This window comes from Oryzias melastigma, linkage group LG17, assembly GCF_002922805.2.
Source record: "Oryzias melastigma strain HK-1 linkage group LG17, ASM292280v2, whole genome shotgun sequence".
Classification (NCBI taxonomy): Eukaryota; Metazoa; Chordata; class Actinopteri; order Beloniformes; family Adrianichthyidae; genus Oryzias; species Oryzias melastigma.
The window spans coordinates 9,040,886-9,061,886 of NC_050528.1; the positions used below are offsets into that span (position 1 = coordinate 9,040,886).

General features: G+C 37.3%; 1 protein-coding gene across 4 annotated transcripts in view; it reads left to right on the forward strand.

The window, feature by feature from the left end:
* The window catches only part of LOC112147430 (dipeptidyl aminopeptidase-like protein 6), a 135,736-nt gene that overhangs the window by 7,794 nt on the left and 106,941 nt on the right, over positions 1 to 21,001 (forward strand). Inside the window, exons 1-2 of one of the 4 annotated variants that reach the window (XM_024273817.2) lie at positions 10,053 to 10,152; positions 10,476 to 10,609. The exons of 1 other annotated variant lie outside the window; for it this stretch is intronic. Coding sequence is in view for 2 of the 3 variants with exons in the window: in XM_024273813.2 (XP_024129581.1) it covers positions 19,531 to 19,722 (192 nt within the window). In the remaining variant the exon portion in view is untranslated. Of the gene's footprint in view, positions 1 to 7,183; positions 8,228 to 10,052; positions 10,153 to 10,475; positions 10,610 to 17,105; positions 19,723 to 21,001 lie in introns of those variants that run through there. 2 more of the 4 variants (XM_024273816.2, XM_024273813.2) reach the window with 2 other exon arrangements.

Consider the following 21,001-nt stretch of genomic DNA (forward strand, 5'->3'; position numbering starts at 1 on the left):
TTTAGCCCTTTTTTACGTTTTTTAGGCTATTTTGGTGCTAGGCTAATATTTACATGCTAGCTGTTTTGGCTAATTTAGCCTTTTTTCAGTTTCTTAGGATATTTTGAAGTTAAGATATTTTTTCGAGATACATGCTAGCTGTTTTTGGCTAACTTAACTTTTTTTATTTTTATTTTTTTATTTTTTTAGGCCAAATTGGCATTTAGTAAATATTTTAGTGGCTATCAGCTTCAGTGTTTTTAGCTATAAATTTCAGCATCTTCAGCTATCAGCATTAGCATCTTTAGCGGCCAAATTCAGCTTACAGCATTCACACTAGCATTATTGCAGGTAATGTTAAATAGTTCATAAATAGTTCTAAATACTATAAATAAATAGTATAGATGTTGTCCCTTATAATTAATGGTCATGCCAACTGCTTGAAAATCATGAAGTAGAAATGATTTGCGAATTATGTGACACCAAGTCCTTCATATATTGGAACAGAGGTGTAAAAGAAAAAACCTTGAATAAGATTTGCGAGATTTACACCACGTCGACAAAGCTTCTTCCAACTGTAGGTGGTGGGCATGCAGTAGTAAACAGAAGAAAAAGCAGAAGAAGCCCCTCCCTGCTGGTTCAGTGTGAACATCACATGTCTAGTGTGAACGTAGCTCTGGATTTATTTAGTACCTGGTCCATTCTAACCCAGGGTTCTGCAACCTTCATCACTTAAAGAGTCAATTTCTCTGCGACAACAACCCAGTAAGAGCCACATAGTCTTCCTTGACCCTTTAGATAAATAAGACACAGATTTGTATTTCTGTAAATGTTTCTGTTTTTGAAAAATTAATGAAATGTTGACTTTTTGCATTGATAAAATGTAAAAATAAAGAGAAAATAGCTTTTTCTTTTTGAAGCATGAAATAATTATGATCTTTTAAGAGGTCTACCTGACTTCCTTTCAAAATAAAAGACAACCTGGGCTACATAAGATAATTTCAAAGCAGCACATTTTAGTAATAAGTATTTGAATGTCAGCAGTATTTTTTTTAAAAAAAGTGTATTTACTGTTTGTGGTGCACCCCAGCCAGAAATTTGTAAATCTAACAAATCAAATTAAAGCTTATTAGGTTTTCCTTAAAATATCTTCAAATTAGATGCATTTAAGGCAATTGAATGTGTTCAAAAATAGAAAACTGCTTTATAATCTGGTGGATTATTACTTATTTTAGTGTTAGGCAGGAACTCTGGTTGTTTTTGCTAACCTCAAATTGATTTTCTGTGGTAAAAGGATCTGAAAAATCTGTCAAAATATTTTAGTACTATGTTGGGAAAAGAAGGATTTATGGATTGTTGGAGAATAAAAGCTAGAATTCTCAAGTGTCCTTCAAGTGTTAAATGTGTTGACTAAAGTTTTAATACGTTTCTTTTTTTTACTTACTACCGACTTAATTTTTACTTCACAGTACATTTTTAATAACTAAAAAATATTATTTTTCTTTGACCAGAGAGCCACAGTGGGGGGGTAAAAGACCCACATTCAGCTCCGGAGCCGTAGTTGCAGACCTCTGTTCTAACCAACGGTCCTTATTGGGGCTTGGTGTCACTGTCAAAATCCTGAATCGATTGGATTTTGGTTCAAGATCAAAGTTTTGAGCTTTCACGTTATTACTGGAATCAATTTTTAAAAATTGAATACATGGAATAACCATTAAAAATTAAGTGAAAGCAGGTTTTTTGCCTGGAAATACAAGAATTAAATTTGGTAAATGGATATGAAATATAAAAAAAGTATTGATTGACTTTTAATTTTATGGATCTTTTCTAACCTACCCCAAGTCATTGTCAATGGGACAAGGACCACTTGCTCAAGGCAGTCGCTACAACAGTAGTCCATGTCATTTTATTCAACTACTGTACTCATGGGACATAAAAAGTTCTAAAATTGGGTAGAATATTTTAGTAATCCATCTTAAAAGAGAAATAAATAACATGTCATGTGGGGAAAACACACTTTAACTTTGATAGAAATTTAATAAAACTGTACATTTTGATTGCAGTTTATGGATTTTTATAGCTTTTGTTCACATTTTAGTGCCAATTGCACCAATGGGTTGATGTCCATCAGGAAAATCCCAAACTTTGAGAAATGCTGCCTTCATATAGTGTTGGAACAATTAGAAAAAATGACTCAGAAAACACAAATGAATGTTAGAGAAACAACAAATCTTCCAACACCATATGAATCCAGAGTATTTTTCTGTGCCGATATACATGTCAGTGTGGGTTTGTAGTGCAAAATCTATAGGGAGACACCAGAATCACAGGGAAAATAAAACATTGAAAAGGATTATCCATAAATGTATTTCAGTTTTGCGGCCCAGAGGCATATGGCCTCTGGGCTGTAGTTTGCTCACTCCTGTGTTAAAAGACCTGAAATTCCAGAAACAGCGAGTATAGTTCATCACAGCCCATCCTTGAGATTAATCTGTTTTTACTATTTTCTTTCACCATTTACATGCATAAAAGCATTTTAATTTATTAATTTATTCCTAATGGAATTTGGTCTTTTTTTTGACAATTCAGGAGCTTTATTGTCATTAAATTCTTAACTTACACTAGAAAAATATCCTTGTTAAAACAAGTAAGAAAATATAGAATACAAGAAATGTTCCCCTCATTCTAAGTGAATAAAAGATCTTCTAATAGAGAAGACTCGTCTCAGATGATTACTCAAAATAAGTCGTCTCTTCCAAAGAAATTCTTGGAATTATCAACACTCACATTTGAATATATTGCTAATTTGATTATAAAATTACACATTTTAGGAAAAATGTATCTTTAAAATTAAATGTCAAGTATGAGTCAAGCGAATGAAACATTATTTCAGTAGAGATATTGACAAAAAAGATGTTCTAAAGATAGATATTCAATATCTATTGCGTTAACCCTGCTCAATAAAACGGTGGGAAACATTTAGAAAACATGTTTTTAAAAATATTGATTACTGCCCAAGGTACGGAGTCTCTAAAGGGAAAAAGGAAAAACATTTAAGTAAAAAGAATTTTTTTTTCAAAAACTGAAATTTTAAAAAAAAAAAAATTCTGGTTGGCGACAGATAAACACCAGATAGCGACTAATGTGCATACATTTTGTACCCCAAACATTCTTTGTTAATTCGATTTTTAGAAAAATATAAAAAACTGTGTTTTTTTTAATTTTTTTTACTACTTTAATTTTTAGAAAAACAAGTTTTAGTTAGTAGCCAGAAATTGGATTTTTCTTCATTTTTTTTTACAGAGCCCCTAGGTATTAAAAAAAAAAATAAAACTTTTTTTTTTTTTTTTTTTTTCATTTTGATGTTCCTTCAGGGGCTCCGTACCAAAGCAATAAGCAGCAGAAAAACAATACATTTTGTATATATATATATATATATATATATATATATATATATATATATATATCCAAAATCTACTGCACTACAACTTTCACAGAAGTCTTTGCAAAAAACTAGTGTGCATCGATGCTCACTACATAAGGAAATATAGACCACAATGCATTGTGGTCGAACAATTTTTGCAAAAAATAACAAAAAAAAACTATGTAAATGTATTTTTTTAATAAACCATCCAGATTTTCATCATCAGAACACAGTGGAGTCACCAATAGATGTGAAATGTTCGTAATGATTCAATTTTCACTTTGTGAAATCGGTGACGTCATATCCGGTGCTTAGAAACATGAAAGAGAAATAGTGAGAATGGTGTCCGAATTGCTTTTAAAATCCAGGATACTTTATAGTCCCGCACTATATTGTTTTTTAGTAGTTAGAGGTTAGGGTGGGAATTCATTTGTAATTTATGAAAACATGTCCAGAATTTTTCCATAACATAAGAATTCTTACCAGTTTTCTTACTCCATTTTCAGATTATTTTTGTTTATCTAAATAAAATCTACCAATGAGGTAAGACTTCTTGACTTATTTTTTAAGGGTCTTATTAACTTCTAAAACTAATAGTTTAGCACAAAGTTGCTTCTTTTAACCAGCCTGTATCACTATGACATTTACTCGTCTTCTTTATTGATCCTTTTGCAATTTTCTCATTTTTTCCAGAACCAAAACCCAAACACAGACTGATGATTTCATTTTCTGCTCATTTTCAGTTGATAAATCTTCCCTCCTCTCAGGCTGTAGAGGCTTGTAAGAGTTTCCCTCCTTAGGCAGGAACGGGCGACTAACAGAGGCAAAGCAACCGCACTCGTCACACTCACATCCTCATTTTGATCTTTGAAAATTGAGCTTCAAACTAATAATTCTCAGGCCATTTCTTCCCCATAAGTTATAGATTTTCTCTGCGACTGTGCTTTGATCCAAGCGTCTAAAATGCTTTGACGGCAGCTCACATTCTGCCAATTCAGCAGGATTTGACAAACGAAGGAAATTGAATGTAAGTGATGCTGTGTAGTAAAAATAACCAGGGGGGGCAAAAAATGTGCAGCGCATTCTTAATGTTCTGTCAGTATGATAAAACACCACATAACCTCCGTGTTCTGGAGCAATAACCATGCTGACCTTCAACACTAATTGCAATTACAGCAATCTTCCTGTGAGCCAGCTGCATTCATAATCATGGAAATGTATGGCCCGGCTGTAAACACCACAGAAATGAAGGCGGGAGATAAGAGAGCGCGGTGAGATGACCGGGGTCGAATGCTTTGGCGTAAAATCAACTCGTTCCGGTGTTAATGAATCGACTTTGTTTTGTTTGAGCTCAGAGCACCTTTTTATTAGTTCCTGCACTGTAATTAGTCACTACAATGAGAGCGCAGCTTCTTTGCTGCTCATGCAAATATGAACTTTAGCTCATCTTTATCTTGTCTGTGCACAATGGCCTTTGTAACTCTCCGTCCAGTTGTTTCTGCCGCTGCTTTTTATTTCATCGTCTTATGATGTGCGATTTTGCAGTTATGGGGGTCGTTACAAGAGTTGAAATCAAACATGTAAAATATGAACCGAGGTTTGATCATCGTGGATAAAATGGCAGCCTCCTTCTCCGAGTTGAATCGCGATGGGAGAAGAACTTCATTGGAGTCATTTATGAGCTCTATGAATCAGATGTTCGGCATTCCATTATCTATGCAATAAGAAAATTAGCCAATGCAGCTGCAGGTTTCCATGGTGATAGAGCTTTTGAATTTATGCAACTTTAAAGACCCACTCTGATTATCTTTTGATCTATTTTCCCACTTGTCTTTTAATTAAGATTATACCGTTTTTTGCCAAAATGTAAAACATTTTCAGGACATAGTTTCTGCAGAGCGGCAGGAGTTCATTAGAAAATTACCTCTGAGAAAGAAAAACATAGAATAAATGAATTTTTTTTTAAAAATTACCTCTGAGAAAGAAAAAAAAATGAATTTTTAAAAAAAATTGCCTCTGAGTTGTGGGGAAAACTGTTGATGCACAACACCCCCGCTCCCCCTCCCCATCACCCATATAGTTTACATTCTCCCACTAGCTTACAGCCCCTCATAACCGGTGCACCAAAAACGGTGAGCAATGTTGAAGCTTTGCACCCTTACAGTTTTGAGGAAAATGAAAACACTGATCTACACCAGAAAAAAAGTATTTTTTTTCAAACAATTAGAAAAAATATAGAATACGAGATGGTTTAACCTTGTTATAGGTGCTGCATTCCCACTGGACACGATTTGCACGGCAGAGACGTCGAGTTTCAATGTTACGTCGGCCGTGATCTGAGGTCCTGTGGTGCAATTTCAGCTGATATCGACCAATCAGAGACTCAGCTGTGGGTATGGGACTTTTCAGTGGCTCGATCAGCAGGTAGAAAGAAAATCCAATATGGCCGCTTGATGCAAATATTTTTTTATCCTGAACTTTTTCTTAACCTGCTGGGGCCACGGGTGGCCGGAGACTGTCCTGGTTACTGTTGGGCGAAGGCGAGACACAACCTGGACAGGTTGCCAGCCTGAGTTGGAACACTCGTGTCTGCTATGCTAGGCATCCGCCTAGTGGACAGCGTAGGAAGCTAGCGACCGACTTGGCTGCTGATCCCTGGGCAGCGGAATACAAAAATAGAAAGATTCTCTTTTTATTTTTACGTTTTCCCTCTTGAGTCAATGCTCAAACTGTGTCACAAACAGATGGAAGCAGCTTTTAAGGTGCGACGTGCTCACTGGCGCCTCTGTAGAGCTCTCCAAAACATATAAACCCAAGCTACTCGCTCAACATCATCCATGTTTTCCACGATGTGGCAACAAACGAAGCCCAGAAAATCTTTGGCTGTTACTCCGCAGCCGGGGCGCCAAAGCAAATTTGACGCACATCAAAAGAGAGGCGACACATGTGAATTTGATACGCAAATCCCGTTCGGTGTGAATCCGGCATTAAAATCAACCAATAGAGCTAGTAGAATTTGACTTGGTAAGATTTCTTAGAAGAAGTTTTAACATCCTTGAACTTTATGAACACTCCTATTGAGGTTTACTGCTCTGACAATTGGAAATGTTATATCTTAAAATAAACATTTATTAGTTAAATTGATTTATATCTTTTAAGTATAAATGTAATACTTTTTCTCCCAAAAATATTCTATTTTTAGTGCCGCGACAGTCAAATATTCTTGTTCTTAGACAAATTATGATAAGCCCAGAATTAAAAATTGTATGCAAATTTTGATTAAAAAAAACTACTTTATTAGAAATATTGCTAAAATAATGTTTTAAATGATTCGATAAGATATTTGGTCTTAAAATAAGTTGTGCATTTTACAGAAAGTTATATTAAGTTGGTTTAGTGTAAAAAGATATTAAAAACTAGAATCTAGACATAAAGACTTGGTGATATTTGTTTCTTTTGCAGTACTAGATGCATCAGAATGGAGCCTCCTAACTTATTTTCCACATCAAAAATAGCTCTTTATTCCATTTTTCCTTTCTTCCTGCAACAATTTGCATTAAAAAATGTAATTTTAAGCTAAATTTACTTTAAATATGTCTTTCATCATCAGTAAAATACCACAAGAACATGTTAAAAACACTAAGAAACACATTTTTCACCACATTTTTCATCAGAGTGGGACTTTAAAGACTAAAAACATAAAACATGTATTATTGTTATGACCAGTAGAGAATGTGTCTAATGTGTCTGAATGTTTAGACAACTTTGACATCTTAATTTCATACTTATGCAAAATGCAGAATAGCAGCCTCAGCGTGAGTAATGATGCAGCCCCCCCAGGACCGCGTCTGACAGGGAACTGACTCGTGATTTGTCGCTTGCGGAGCCCCCAGCAAAGCATTTTTAATGAATGACTTACGAGCACTTTTCTGTTCTTGCAGTCTGTGCTGGTCCTCCGGTGGCGTGAAGCTTCACGCCGCTGGCGTTTGTCACATTCAGTTGACCGGATGAAATTAAGACAGAGGCAGGGAGCCGTTTCCATTGAGAAATATGGCCTCTGCCTCCATCCCCCCGGCGGCTCGATGTTGTGCCGGAGTTTTGGTTGAACGAGTTGGTTACTCGGACACACAAGGCTACAGAAATCAAGCAGTGCTCCTGTCCTGTTGAGCGTGGTCTGATGGGTGTGTGTGTGGCTGGGAGAGGGGAGGGGTTGTGTTTTATGATGAGGAAGACAGGACCCATAAATATTACTTGTGCTTAATCACAACCCGGCTGCAAAAGCCGCTTGAATTGATGCGTTTCTGCGTAATATGTGCACATGCTGAGATTGGAACTTGGTCACAAACTAAATGGCAAAAAAAAAAAAAAAAAAATGCCTAGCTGGCAGTGCTGTGTTCAAGAATGCGGCTGGGAGTGTTTGCTGGAGATTTACTTGCACCATTCAGCCCTACAAAAAAAAGAGGGTTAAATAGTGGGGGGGGGGAAGAGAGATAACCCCCCCTTCTGTCCCCAACCCTCCCTTCATTTGATTGATTCACCTGGCGAGGAGAGAGGGAAGTGTTTTCTGGTTGGGCTCCTGAACCCCCCAGGTCATCCTCTCCTTTAGCCTCCAGCAGGGCGGGAGATAGGGAGAGGGAGGAGGAGGAGGAAGAGGAGGTGGGGTGTCTTAAACATCCCCGGCAACCCCAACTTCACCGCACAAAGGTGCGAGCACAGCGAGAGGGGGAAGGAAGTGGCACTTTTTATTTTTTTCTCCCCCCCACCACCATGTCTGTCCTCATAGCCACCCAGCTGAAGATAGACACCAGCACTCCTTCCAGAAGGGTAAGAGGCCCTTTTAGCATGCACGGCACGCTGCAGGGGAATGTGGGTATTTGTGGGTGAGTCTTCTGCTACTGACAGAAAAAGGCTGCTGGCTGTTTTTGATAACAGCTGGACTGGCTGGAGGGAAGCGTTCTGGTGTCCCCTCTGAGGATCTCCACGGATAAACGCCGATTTGAATTCAGGTGTTTGCTCCTAATGAATGAACGCTGCAGAAATGATTTACCTGCTTGTTGTTATTCTTTGTGACGTTCAGTTTGGTTCAGTGGACATCTTGGGGGGGAAAAAGTTGTATGTATTTTTCGGATTGATTTTTTTTTTTTTTTCTGAATGTGAAAATCCACGTAAGCGCAGATCTCTTGCAGAATTCTGAGCTGCTCTCCTGCTTGCATGCAGACGGTGAAAGTTCAGAAAAATGGCAGCATTTCCAGACAAATACAAATTCGCTTAAAGTTTAAACAAATCGAGCGACTTCCAATTAAATTTTTGCAACACTCAAGATTAAAAAATAAACTTGTGTCAACCTATAAAAGCTGGAACAAATCATCAAAATCTAAACACAAAAACTATTTTTCCAGTTTCCTCAGTTCCTCCTTTCTTTCCATTCCTCCACACATTCCCCAGCTGTCATCTTTCGCTCCGCTCAAACACAACTGGAGTCTTTTCTACAACATCAGCCAGCATTAAACTCCATTTCCTCAGTTACTTATCTGCTGCCATTTCAATTTGGGCTTAGAGCATAGCTCTCATTCATTTGCAATATACTGCACATATCCTTTGACGGTATATTCCAAGGGGAAATTTGTCCGGGGAAAAATGTCAAATTACACAGGGCTCAGTAAAGGAAATATATAAAATAGCTTGTGCTTCAGAAAATGTACATTTTTGTGAATTTATTTGTATTTTTTAAGCCAAAAAGTGTTGCTCTGTTATCATTATGTTATCTTTTCCTAGCTGCAGTCAGAATACACATCAGTAATCTGAACACAAGCTGCTTCAGTCATATTTTTTCACATTGAGGATTTAAAATGTCCGTCAATGCAAATGTGCTCTTTCTGAACTAATCATTTTATTGTTTTTATTTAACTTAAAAGATTATGGGATCATAGTGGAAACAATCACAATGTGAGATTTAATGCTTCCCTGCTAATTAGAATTTAAAAAAAACATTATTATAAATAAAAAATGAGGATGTCAATATGATGTCAGATCATTATAACTGATGTTTACTTGGAACAAAATAGCAAAAATATATATATAAATTAGGGGTGAGATAAATGTGTGACCTATAGGATTTATTTGGTTTATTAACTATTTAGAACAAGAGCTCCAATGTTTATGCTCTTTGATTTACTGTAATTTTTAAATAGACCCTTTACACGTTACGTCACACAAAATGGCAAACGGCATTGAACGCTGTTTAAAGCAATTTTACGTTAATAACTGAGCTAGCTATTGGTTATAATTTTCAGAAACGATTTGATTCACAAGAGCCTGAATCGATTTGATTACGATTTTGTTCAATTCTTTCGATTCTTCAATTCAATGTTAAGTTTACACATTTATACACATTTGTTTAGAAATACATAACTAATACATAACATCTACTATATAATTTAAATATATTTATATTAATCTCATATTGTAAAATTTAATAGTAAAATATTGAGATTATTAATATCATACGGTGTTCCATTGACTCTCTAAAGGAGAAGTTCTAACAAAAATGTTTTCAGATCATTAACATTGTAAACAGTTCTGCTTCTCCTGGAGGACGTTTCAGTTTGGCCACTAGGTGGCGACCGCGCCTTAGAAGGACACTTCATTCAAGAAGAAGGCGACAGTATGAGGGAAAAAAACGAAGTTTTAGACCACAAATAGTTAGTTTAAAAATTGTTTCCTTAAAAGAGTTTGTAAAATTAATGCCTGTAAGTAAATAAAGATGTTTATTTAGTCAGCAATGTATTGTTTTGGTCGACCGAGCGTTAGCATTAGCCGTCCTATGGGAAATTCTATTGAACGTTAGCATCAAGCTAGCGGACTTTAGCTTTAAGTGCTAAATCAATTTATATCTTTTGTGAATCGATTATTGATCTATTAAGCTTAAATCGATTTTTTCAACCCAGCCCTAGTAAATAATGAAATTGAACCTAACCAGTTTTAACCAAATGTTTTTACAAAATTTATTTTATAAATGTACTACCTGGTTGTATTAGTTTTTCCCTCTCAAATGTCAGTATTTCTCCTGCAGAATGCTCCACAGCTGCTTCCACCAAAACCGTATGGATAATATTTGAGTCGTGGATGATTTCTCTCTGACAACCCGATCATAGTTAGACGAAGGTTACAGAAACTTCATTGAATACTGCCTGTTTGATTGTGAAGGTAAATAAGATTTTCTTCTTCTAATTTATGCTAACGCTACCGCTAGCTTTCCATGACGGGAATGAGACATAGAGCTACAGAAGACCTTTTCTGCCCAGTTAAAGTTACATTTCCGTGTTCACAAAATCACTAAAAACAGAGTTAAAGTACAATTTCAACATCTAACAATAAAAAAAACTAATAACTGTTCTGATGTAGCTCCCCTTTGTTTTTAATCATAATTGTGTCTGATCCCTGCAGGATAATGATGGTAAAGAAGGATAAAAATATCTGAAACGGTCAGAAATATATATAAGGAAATTATTATTTGCATGTAATTTTAGCCAGTGTTGAACTTTTGTCTCTTATTTTGAAAGCTGAAAAAATGTGGCTTCATAGCGGCACTTAAAATATTCCTAGTGCCACTCAGTAAACATTCCTATTTTTACAATTACCACAAAAAACAACAAATACCTCTTATTACAACAATTAAATTTACGAAAGGCACCATATAAATAAAATGTATTATTATTATTATACATTTTGTCATGGACACAGCTTAAACACGGCAACATACAGCAATGTGCATCTTCGTCTATTAGCCAACATGAATTTCCATCAGTTTTTGAGCTCAATCGCACTTAAAACACATGTGAATAACATCAAGTAAAATAGAACCTGTTAGAATAATATCTGTTTACATGACAGGTCAATATTTTCAATAGAAGCTCAAATATTGAAAGATTATTTAAATTAGTATTTAGATTTGTGAATGATCTAAGACAAGAAATCAAAATACAGTTTGGCAGGACACTCGTAAAATAAATATGGTACATTTTTCTGCTGAAATTGATAAGGTTACCTTTTATTATTTTTGTAAATTGGGTTAAACAGCGTTCGGCTGTCAGCTTTGTCGTTCTGAACCCATAAACTGGAAGTGAGTTTTCTCTCAAGTCACTGTGAAAAGGGTCTATTGTTGACACGATCAATGTAATTTCAGTAGATTATTTCATTTTTTCCTCACTATCAGTAGGATTATTAAATGTTTTATGCCATTTTTTTAAACAATTTTATCAATGGAGTTGGGCATCAGTTTGAATTCATTATAACTTTTTACTCAAACCTTCAAAATAAAAGAGAGCACGCGCTCAAGCGGCGGTTAATCCGCATGATAGAGAAACTTGTTGCAGGGCCGACTCCGTCCAGCATCAAGGGAAATCATTTAAGTCCAGCTAATACAAACTGAGAAAAAATGGTACAAAGATGTGATTATAGTTGGCTGTAACTAAATCCATTATGTTGCAGACATGTAGAGAGAGGTGCAGTAATTTCCTTATTCATTTGAGTGATGTTCAGAGGAAATTAGACATTACCGCGCTCCCTCCAGACATGGACTGATTGATCTGTTTTCTCTTCCAACCAATTAATTTATGTGTCATTTTGTTGTGCGGCGCAGAATGCTGATGAAAACCTGTTGGGCTGCAGTGTCATTTCTGTTAATGCAGATGAACGTTTTTATGTCAGGATGATGATATTTAAAGTAATGGATGACTTTTGGATTTGTTTAAATCTTCTATGTTGTTTATGCAACATGACTGCAAACTATTTGATCCTCGCAAAGATTTCAAACCTGTTTTTTTGACATTTACGATATTTTACCAGGTTTTAACTTCCCTTTGCTCCACACTTTGTCAAGCTTTTCTTAAAATCAATACAGTTGTGTTTTTTTTTTGTCTCACCAAATCTATAAATTAAGGCTGCCACGATTAGTTGACTAATCGACAAGTAATCGATTATTTAAATAGTTGACGACTAATTTAACAGTCGATTAGTCGTTACTTTATATTATATGGAGTCAGAGTGTTGTAAAGTTGAAAGTTATAATGGCATTATGCTAGATTTTTGGACTATTTTGGGATAAATTAAAGGTTTTTTTAGGCAATTCTGGAGTTTAGCTAATATTTTGGCGACATGCTAGCTGTTTTAGCTGATTTAGGATTGTTTATGTTTTTTAGGCTAATTTGGTGTTTAGCTAATATTTCAGCTACATGCTAGCTGTTATGGCTAATTTGGGATTTTTTCAGTTTCTTTAGGCTAATTTGAAGTTTAGCTAATATTTCAGCTACATGTTAGCTGTTTTGGCTAATTTAGGTCTTTTTCTGTTTCTTTAGGCTAGTTCGGATTTAGTTATAATTTCAGCTGTATGTTAACTATTGTATGATGTTTTTTTTGTTTGTTCGTATACTATTTTGGAATTTAGCTTATATTTCAGCTACATGCTAGCTGTTTTGCTTAATTTAAGATTTTTTTTGTTTATTAGGCTAATTTGGAGTTCAGCTAATATTTCGGCTGCATGCTGGCTATTTTGGCTAACGTAGGCTTTTTCTCTGTTATTTAGACTGTTTTGTAATTTAGCTAATATTTCAGCTACATGCTAGCTGTTTTGGCTAACTTAGACTTTTTTTTGTTTTTGAGACTAATTTGGCATTTAATTAATATTTTAGGTGGCTATCAGCTTCAGCATTTTTAGCTATTAGTGTCAGAAATTTCAGCCATCTACTTCCGCATTTTAGCTATGAATTTCAGCATGTTCAGCTATTGTCACAAGCATCTTCGGCAGCCAAATTCAGCTTACAGCATTCAAATTAGCATTATATTTTGATTTAAGACTGTAATTGTTTGTTTAATTTCAACGACCCAGTCCAAAGAAAATTACATTTTTAACCTATTCTTGTAGCATTTTTTTCATAATATAGAACATATATAAAATAAATTAGGGGCTGCACGGTGGCGCAGTGGTTAGCGCTCTTGCCTCACAGCGAGAAGGCCCCGGTTCGACTCCCGGCTGGGACCTTTCTGTGTGGAGTTTGCATGTTCTCCCCGTGCATGCGTGGGTTTTCACCGGGGACTCCGGCTTCCTCCCACCGTCCAAAAACATGCTCCATAGGTTAATTGGTGACTCTAAATTGTCCCTAGGTGTGAATGTGAGAGTGAATGTGTGTGTGATTGAGGGCCTGCGACAGACTGGCGACCTGTCCAGGGTGAACCCCGCCTTCGCCCATCAGTAGCCGGGTTGGGCTCCGGCACCCCGCGACCCTGAAAGGGACAAAGCGGTCAGGAAAATTGATGGATAAAATAAATCAAGATTAAAACTGTGTTTCAGAGTCTTTATTAATTTAAAATGGAGTTGGGTCAGGAGCAGACGATAACCCGTGGTTTGAACAGCTCAAATTTGTAACGCAGCAACTGGCATAGGCGGGCCAAAGTCTCCCTTCTCTGCTACAATTCTGAAGCATCCACTTGCAGAAAAATAGATTCCATTTTCCTCATTTGAGCTGGAATCTGTCTCCAAACTGATATTGCACGCCATTTTTATTTTGCTATTCTAATGTTAGCTTGGGCCTGTGAGGCGCTAAAAACTGCTAAATCATTGAAAAAACCACTGGGAATGATTTTACAATAAAATATATATAGTTGGAGTGGGACTTTAGGAATGTCATTTAAATTTTGTTACATGTAAAATGTAGATTTATGTTCTAAGAATAAGTGCTAATTTTACATTTTATAAGGATTTATTGAGAACTTGGGTGACACTTTACAATAAGATTCCTTAACAAGCTTTATTAACACATGAACAAACATTTTAATGCGTTTATAGGTTATTAGAACGACATTTATTAGCACAATAAGCCAAATAAGGTTTGTTAAGATACTTAGTAAGATTCCTTACAATCTAAGTGAGACCATTGTCTACAAAGACCAGATTAATAAAATGCTTACAAGCTTAAATGTACTATCTTTGTCAACATTATACTGAGTATTTTGCAGCACCTCAAGTGTTTTTTTCTAAAATTAGTCATTTCCCATTTTTCCCAAGATCTTTGTCATTGTGATCAAAATGAACAACAATTGAGTACATACATCTAAAAAAAATACAAACTATTTCCTCTATATCAAAAAATATGTATTTATTGGGCTGTATAACATTAAATAAGTAATTCCATCTGACAGTTGTCTTTTTAAACATATTTTTCCCTTTTGAATGCATGTTTTGAACTCATTCTTTAAAGATTTCAATATCTTACTATAGGATTTCTTGTGAGGTAAAACAAACTTGTTCCAATTTACAACTTTCCAGTGATTTTCCTCTTCAGATTAGTGTTCTCTTCTTACTTTACGGTACTATTTTTGCAGTGTTGAATATGTTTTTTGATAAAAACTATTGACCCGTGATTCTTAGATAAGAGACACAACGAGCACTCAGTTCAGGAAATACTCTGGCAGTGCTGACGAGTTAATCCCTCACTGGAACTGAAAGTAAACTCACTCAGGGGAGTTTATTGTGTTGCAAAGCCTCATAAAGCCATCATTCACTGCACCATAAATTACTCTGAATTGCAGCAAATCACTTGGATTAAAATGCATCTGTTATGTGCCTAAAAATGAAATTTTAGCGCTTGGTTTCTGCTGGCTTCAAAAGCATTATTTGTTACTTATTAAAGTTTAATGCGCTGCAGCCATTGTTATCTTTTTTATTGCAAACCTCTCCAAATCTCCAGCAGCCGTAATGCAGAACGTGACTGCGGTGGTGTTTGTGAGAGCTGAGAGAGGTGTAGCTCAAACCAGTTCCACTGTCTGTGACAAGGCAGTGGATGTGGCGGTGATGGGGAGGGGGGTGTCCTGGGGGAAGAGTTAAAGCAGTCAGGCGGTTCACAATAGCTCCCCAACAAGGTGAGGCAGATTGCAGGACATCTATCAGGGAGGCCAGCATGGATGTCAAGTGGCTTGGACCTATTTCCCAGGAGGGCACAGGCCCAAGAAATGAACAAGAGGAACAAATGATGACAGTGACCATTGCAAGTCACTGCGGTTATGAGAAGCAGGCTTCGTTTTTTAGCCTCCAGCGTGAGCAGCTGGTAAAACACAACTCTTCTTCCCAGCAAAAACATCAAACGATTCATCCATATTTGATGAAGAGAAATTTACTTAAACTGAAGAAAGAAAAAGGAGGCAAACAATCAAGTAAAAATGGTATATCATGACTTCTAAACTCCTGCTCTGTTTTCCAGATTTACTTTTACCGCGGTAACATTCATAATTCAAGCCATGAATCACAGAGCCTCCAGCAGTTCTTCCAAAACCCCAGATGACTCACCATTTGTGAAAGGGAGCTAATTGCGACTCAAAGTTAGATCAAAAATATTTACATTTCCCCTGCTGTCATCGGTCCAACGTGCTAACTCGGCCACAAATGGCGGCAAAATAAATTTGTTAATGAGAAAAGCGCAGCTGGAGTGATTAATAAAATGTGTTTGGAGCTGTCCTTTGAAGTTTTACCCCTGCTTTTGAACATGACCTATATTTCCCTGAAATCTAGCTCAGCCGCAGACGTTTGGGAGACGGTTTGAGCTGTCACACTGTGTGTTTGCCTCTGGCGTTCATGACAAGGGGTGGCACAGATTTTAACACTTTGACCCAGGAGCCTTTCCCTCCCTTTTCCGCACATAAGCCAATATTCTGAGAGCTGCATTGATGTGGCCTTTGTGGGCTTTTTGAGCATGAAATCACCTGCAGTGTCAGGGCCTGAATGATGTGGATGTGAGCTGAATGAAATTACATGACAGATAGAAGGGTTGTGCATACATTTTTGGGGGGGAATGGAGAGACAATTTCATGGTTTGAATGTTACACCAAGATGAGATTTCAAAGAGGCACTTTATTACACCCATAAATCTGTGCCACTCTGCATAAGCCCAAAGTGATTTTTGCAATATTTTTTCAGATTGGGTAAAATGTGCTTTTGAAGTGCATCAACTAGTCATTTTAGAGAAACATTTGATTTTAGGCTTCAAAGACGCAGGGGCGGACTTACCATTAGGCCATGATGGGCGACCGCCTGGGGTCCCCCACACTTTAGGTTCACCGAGTTGAAGAAAAAAAATAATTTCTAAATATTTTAAATAACTTTCATGGCAATCATTATTTGACTCTGCCATAAATCTGCAGCATTGTAGTATCCTGCCAACATCAAGTTAGCTAGCAGAGAGAGAGGCTATGTCTGAATTCCTTTGCTACTCATTACTTAGGGGTAACCGAACACTAAATCAACTCTTGTTTTTGGCTGTTTACCCTCATAAATAGGACTTTAAAAGTGCTGTCTGTTGGTCAACAACATATTTTTGAGAATTTAAAATAAACTTGTTTAATTCTAAAACAGTATGTGTGCTGCCCCCTACAGGTTAAAATGAGGTGTTACAGCTGAATTTTGTGATTGGTTCCACATCATTTCAGGAATTTCACGTCATGCTCTGCAGCTCCAGTACAAAAGCCCCACCCATCTTTGATTCTGTAACGATCGTTATGGTGTTAGCTTTAGCATGGCTCGTTGGTGTATTGCCTTCTGCTGTTTTGCACAACTTTCCAGTGGAGTTGGAAGTTAGATAACAACAGTGGTTCAGTGCAAATGACGTTGAATCCAGCAAACTCCGTCCTGGTGAACGTTTCATTCAGGATCATTTTCTTGACACGTTAGCCTTTATTAGCTAATGACGCTAGCGCTATTTTACCATTTCTAGCATAGGTCCCCTTCGAACCTGCTAACCCTCAACTAATCTGGGTGTTTTATCAAGATTTGTATCCCTTGTCAGAATGGGTATCCCTTGTCTCTGGCATCATTGATTTATTTCGTAACACTCATGTTGTTGCCTGCCGTCGGGCATTGCTGAGCCAACGGGAGAAGGTGGAGGAGAAAAATTCCCAACCGCTAGCGTTACGGCTCCAATGCGAGCTCCGCAGTCTTTACGTAACAACCGCTGAACTACAATGAATAAGAGGGGGATTACTGTACTTCCTATATAAATGGCAGGTTATCGCGTGAACCTATGTGAGGTCGGCAGTGGAGTCTGTGGCTGAGCCATCCAGTAGCCAATATGAGCCATTTGCTGTAGCTAGACCGCTCCCTCATCACACCTGAGCTGTAACGCTAGCCATGTGAGATTAGGGTGAGTCTCCATATTGAAGACACAGAGGGACTATGTTACCTCAAGCTAACCTCACAGATCCAAACCAAACATCCGCTCACTATATAGTGCATTCACCACTGTTCTAGTACTGTTCGACTCTACAATTCCAAAATCCAGTGCCCTAGAAACTTCCCAGAATTAACCAGTGTGCATCTATGCTCACTAGATTTGGGATTATGGACCACAATACATTGCATTCCAATATTTTTTGTGAAAAAAATGTATCTAAGCATATTTTTTTAAATAAACCATCCCCATTTTCATCATTAAAACCCAAAGTCTGGTCGTAAAATGCTTGTATTGATGAGGTTTTCACTTGTGATATCATATTAGCCGCTTAAAAAAAAGTCGTGAGCATGATGCCTGACTTACTTTTAAAATCCAGGGCACTATATAATCCTGAACATATAGTTTTTTTAGTTGTGAGGAATTAGGACACAGACAGACTCTTCCAAGAGTTAAAAAAAAAGACAAAAGTGGTAATTAACCTGGTGTGAAAAAAGTTAAAAGCAAAGAGAAAAAAAAAATGGTGCTTGAAACAGTGCAGGAAGAAAAAAAAAACAAGAACAGAATCAAATGAACTCAAAAAGACGATGAAGAAAAACAAAAAATTGATAAAAAAGAAAGGAAAGTCAAAAGGAGCGGCAGAAAATAGTCATTTTGAGAATTAAAAAAAAATGTTTGAAACATGTTAATAGTTAAGTACATGTAATATGGCACATATAATGGATAGTATAAATAACAATTTTCGATTAGAGTTACATTAGAAATTATTAGAAAGGGAGAGGGAGGAAGCAAACTTATATAATCCCACCCCGGCTCCACAATACCATTTCTTTTATCACCGGTTCATAACTTAAGGTGAGATATTTTTATCTTTCCAACAAAGATTCAGGTTAAGCAAAAATTCACTAACTAAAACTTTTATTCATGTGTACGTTTTGTTCCATCATTCAAGTGTTTTTTAGTGTTTTGCGTTCTTTAGTAAAACCTGACAAATTCAAGAAATTACAGACATTTTTACCCCTGCAGAGGGCACCATCTTATTGTTCGCCCCGGCCCCCCAAATTGTTGAGTACGCCACTGCAAAGAGGCACTCAATTTGTGTGAAAGGGGTGCTTTGTATTAAATTTAAAGGGATGTCTGTCATTTTTTTTTCTGCCTGAAGCAAAAAAAAAGGTGTGTGGTCAGCCTGTCCTAATCCGGAAAAACCGCAGAGAGGCACTCGAGCTCTGTCCTGGGACCTACTTGTCTTTTTTTTTTTTTTTTTTTTTTTTGGTGGATGCTTTATTCGTTTGAAAGCGTCCAAATCAGAGTAAACCCGCAGAAAAAATGACATTTTTGGAACGTGCGTAATGTGGCACAAGCGCACGTGCACGGTCACTTCCCATGCAGAGCGCGTCTGTGGAGAACACTGGCGGGCTGTGTGCGTCCTTCACACTTTTCCTGCGTAAGAGGCTCCGGCTGAAACAGAAGACGTGACGCGCTGTCATTTTTTTTTTTTGCTCCTTTGTTGTTGTGGAGTCTGAGGAGGATCGGGAGTCTGCTTCCGCTTCGCCGTGAGGAGGAATCAGGAAACTGAGGAGGAAACGTGTTCTGAATACAAAGGAGGACAACTATTGACACCTTCAGTCCAGCAGTCCGCCGCGCGCGCCCGCGCAAAGATACGAGGACATCACCGCAAACGCAAGAGCTTCATATCGATCTGTCACTCCGCCAATCCTCCATCCATAGACGCTTCTTTTTTTAAAGACAAAGATCCTCATCTTATCTTGCTTTGGCTCCAAACTGGCTGCCAGCCATCGGCTCCCTTCAGAGCGCACAAAACCCCGATCATTTCTCCAAAGACGATTGCGTCTCTGACATGCTGTAAGTTGCTTTTTTTCTTTTGACATCTCGGATCTGGATCTGTAGCCTATTATGGCTTCACTGTATCAGAGATTCACCGGAAAGATCAACACGAACAATTCGTTTCCGCATCCACCTGAGGCCAGCCACCTTCTCGGTGGTCAGGCTTTGGACGAGGAGAACGGAGCGAAGCCCCCCCATCCACTCACCGACGGCAGAGCGCACGGCCAGACCCGCAAAAAGTGTTTGCGGGAGGATGAGGACGTAAGGCTGTTTTTCTTGTTGTTGTTGATTGTCCTCTCGTACAATAACCCCCTTGTGTCTCACATAAGAGTTTGAGTCACTTCTTCTTATGTTTTTTCCAAAAAGTTTCATCGTCTTTTGGTCAGATTTTGTGCCAGCTTCACTATTAGTGTTTGTTTTTTAAACAATTCTTTAAATTCAGCAGAAAAAAGGCTAATAATACATAGTTTATGAGTGCAACCAGGGTGCTGACCATGGTGCTGAAACTGTTAAGTAGTGTTTTGATTATATAACATGTCCAATTTGGAGTTTTTACTTTGGGGTTTGTTGCTCTAAGATGAACTTCCTGGATAAATCGTAGAGTTTTCACATTTTGTTTGCTGCTCAAGGTTATTCACGAACCAGCCTTCACCCTAAAAAAGACTAAATTCTACGTTTATCTCTTAATATTCGGCACAATCGTTGAGCCTTGATCGTCACATTTTGTTTTCACCCAAGGTCTAAGCGTGCTCAATACAAGATTTCCAGCTGAATACTTTGGTTGTTGATTTCCACAGAGTCACTTCTCCTGCAGATTTCCTTTTGTTCTGCGGAAAAACAGGACACGTTTTATGTGTTTGCTGTTTTAGAAACATGCAGCAACACCTGGTGCCTCCATTGCATGTTTGACGTGGAGCGGAGAGATGCTAGCTCCAAACCGCTCAATGACGTTTACGGGTTAAAAGCTTAGTTCCCCCCTCTTTAAGTCAATTAAAACAATCTCGAGTGCCTCCATGCAATTCATAATAGCTAATTAAACCCTCGTTTAATAGTTGGTTTGCTTAAAGACCCACTCCAATGTGTTTTTGATGTTTTTAATATGTTCTTGAGGCATTTTCCTGATGTTTTTTCTTATTATAGTATGAAGAAAATTAAGTTTAAAGTCCCCCTCCGATGACAATTACGTTTATTTAAGTTTTTAACATGCATGTGTGACATTTTTCTTATGAAAGAGAACAAATGACATAAAAAATCATTTCTTTTGCATTTCTGAGCATTTCTCCTTTTAAATCGCTGTCAATCAAACCGTCACAGATAGACTCTGTTTGAATTATTGAGCTTTCTTTACGTCACAACAGTTATGCTGCAAATCGACACGCTCAACTCACCTCAAAAGGCCACACCCCCTCAGAGGAGATTTTGGAAACAGAGGCTTCACATCAACATGAAAAATTTATTTTTAAGACATGTAGGTTGTGGGGTTTTGGCTAAAAACGTCATAAATATAATTAAAACACTACTGGGAATGTTTTTTTTTTTA